Here is a 1,937-nt window from a genome sequence, read left to right as displayed (position 1 = left end):
CGGCGGGTGGCTCTGTTCCTCCTCCGCGCCTTCGGCTCAGGTTTCGCGGGGCGCCCKTGCCGAGCGAGCTCCTCTCCGGCCACCCAGCTCCGCTTCCCCGGGCCGCAGCGTGTGCCTGTCCCCGGGCCGCCGGCCCCAACGACGGGGGCATCGTCTAAGCGGGGTTGCAAAGCCCTGCTCGGGGCTGCCGTGGGGCAGGGCTGCGAGCGGAGCGGTGCCGTGGGGCCGGGAGCGCTCCCTGAGCCCTCTGCGCCTTGTAATCTTATCTGGAGCGGAAGGAGGGGCGGGCGCACGGGATCCCGTGGGCTCCCCGGCCGATAACGCGGCGCGCAGGACTCTGGACCCGGCCTCTGCGGGCGCCCGCCGCTCCGCCGGGCGCTGGGGCGGCACCCACGCCGGCAGCACGAGGGTGCCGGGCGCGTTCCCGTCCCCTCCCGGGGCCGCGGCCGAAATGCCGCCCCGAGGCGGGCGCTCCAGGCTGGAGCCGTCTGCCGCTCTGCGCCCCGTGCCCTGCCGCGCTCGCTGCCTCGAGGGCCCTCCTGCCGCAGCTCCCGGGCTCCGTGCTGCCCCGGCCAGGGCCCGGCGCACATCCGAACCYGCCGCTGAATCCCTGCAGAGCGTCCTCGCCTGCAGGACGCGGAGCCCAGGGAGCTGGGGCAGCCGAGCTCCAGCACCCGCTCCGTAAAGAGCTGGGAAGGGCCTGGGCGCCTCCGCAGCAGGGTGAACCCTGGGAGACGGACGCGCTCCAAGCGCTGCTGCCGGCTCCAGCGTCGAGGCGAGGTGGCCTGGGCTTTCCCGGCCGCGGTGCCGAGCCGCCGCCCTCGGCGCGTCCTGGTGTCCCGAGCTGCCGCCGTGCCCGTGCCGGCTCCCTGGTGCTCACGCGCTGCTCTCCCTTCTCCGTCCCCAGGTGTCACAAGGTGCAGGAGTCTCTGCTCAGTTCAGCCAGCGGCTACAGCAACTACCGCGGCATCCTCAACTGGTGTGTGGTCATGCTGGTGAGTGGCGGCGCGAGCGGCCTCGCGGCTCGGCGCGCGCCGGGGCCGGATCGGGCAGGTGCCTGCGGCGCCGGGGCCTCCGCCCCGGGTGTCGGGGTCGCCTCTGCTCCCGCTCGGCGTGGATTGCTGGCGCGTGGCGGTCTCAGCACGGCGTTGGGGAGACCCAGAGACCCCTTGGCCCCTTCTGAACACGATCCCTGCTCCGGGGGAGCCCGGACGTCCCGGGAGGTCGGCCGGGAGCAGGGGTGGCCAGCGCGGGAGAGGCCCGGCTGGCGTTCGAGCAGGCGCGCGGCGCGGCGGGGCCGAGCGCCTGGGCAGTGCCGGGCCGTGCTCGGGGCGGGAGAGGCCCCAACGCTCTCGTGCTGCCTCCGCAGACCACCTGCAAGCGCCCAGCGGGGCAACCAGACGTGCTGGYGGGTGGCCACGGCTCCCCCGAGGCCACCGAGCGCTCGGGACCTTAGCYGGGGCTGCCGGAGGCAAATGTTCACCTGGGTCCGGCCTGATCCAGCGATGCTGGCGCCAGCGCGGTGGGCGCACGGCAAGGGGGAGCGGAGCAGCAGGGAGCAGGGCCAGGGCTCCGGAGAGCCGCTCTGCGGCCAGAAAAGGTGCAATGAGGCGGTGGCTAATCCCATGGTGTGCGTTTAATTCAATTAGCGGGTGAAACCGAGTAGAAGAGACTTGGAAGCGGCGAGCACGCTCTCGGATTAGCTCGAGCCCTCGCTGGCGGCGCGGCGCGCGCTCTCCGCCTGGCTTTGTCTGCGGCAGCCGGCACGGGGGGTCAGCGCGTGCTGGCGCCCGGAGCCCTAGCAGGGACTAACCGTGCCACCGAGCGGGGCCCTGGCCCGCCGCGTCCTCCCGGCCGGAGGAGGCCGCGCTGGCAGCCCCTGCGACACGCGCCGGGCGCTCGGTGCCACCGCGCAGCCCAGCTGGGCGCCGGCCCAG

General features: G+C 74.7%; 1 protein-coding gene across 1 annotated transcript in view; it reads left to right on the top strand.

The window, feature by feature from the left end:
* Positions 1–907: 907 nt before the first annotated feature.
* Positions 908–1,937, top strand: part of DGAT1 (diacylglycerol O-acyltransferase 1) — a gene marked incomplete at its 5' end in the record, with an annotated part of 6,075 nt that continues 5,045 nt past the window's right edge. The window contains one exon of the mRNA XM_085320876.1: positions 908–995. Coding sequence (XP_085177002.1) covers positions 908–995 — 88 coding nt within the window. The remainder of the gene's footprint in view (positions 996–1,937) is intronic.

The sequence above is a fragment of the Rhea americana genome, unplaced genomic scaffold (assembly GCF_003343005.1).
Source record: "Rhea americana isolate MKP2758 unplaced genomic scaffold, rheAme1 scaffold_660, whole genome shotgun sequence".
NCBI lineage: Eukaryota > Metazoa > Chordata > Aves > Rheiformes > Rheidae > Rhea > Rhea americana.
The sequence above is the reverse complement of the archived record's forward strand: the minus strand, read 5'-3'. Positions and strand labels throughout refer to the sequence as shown.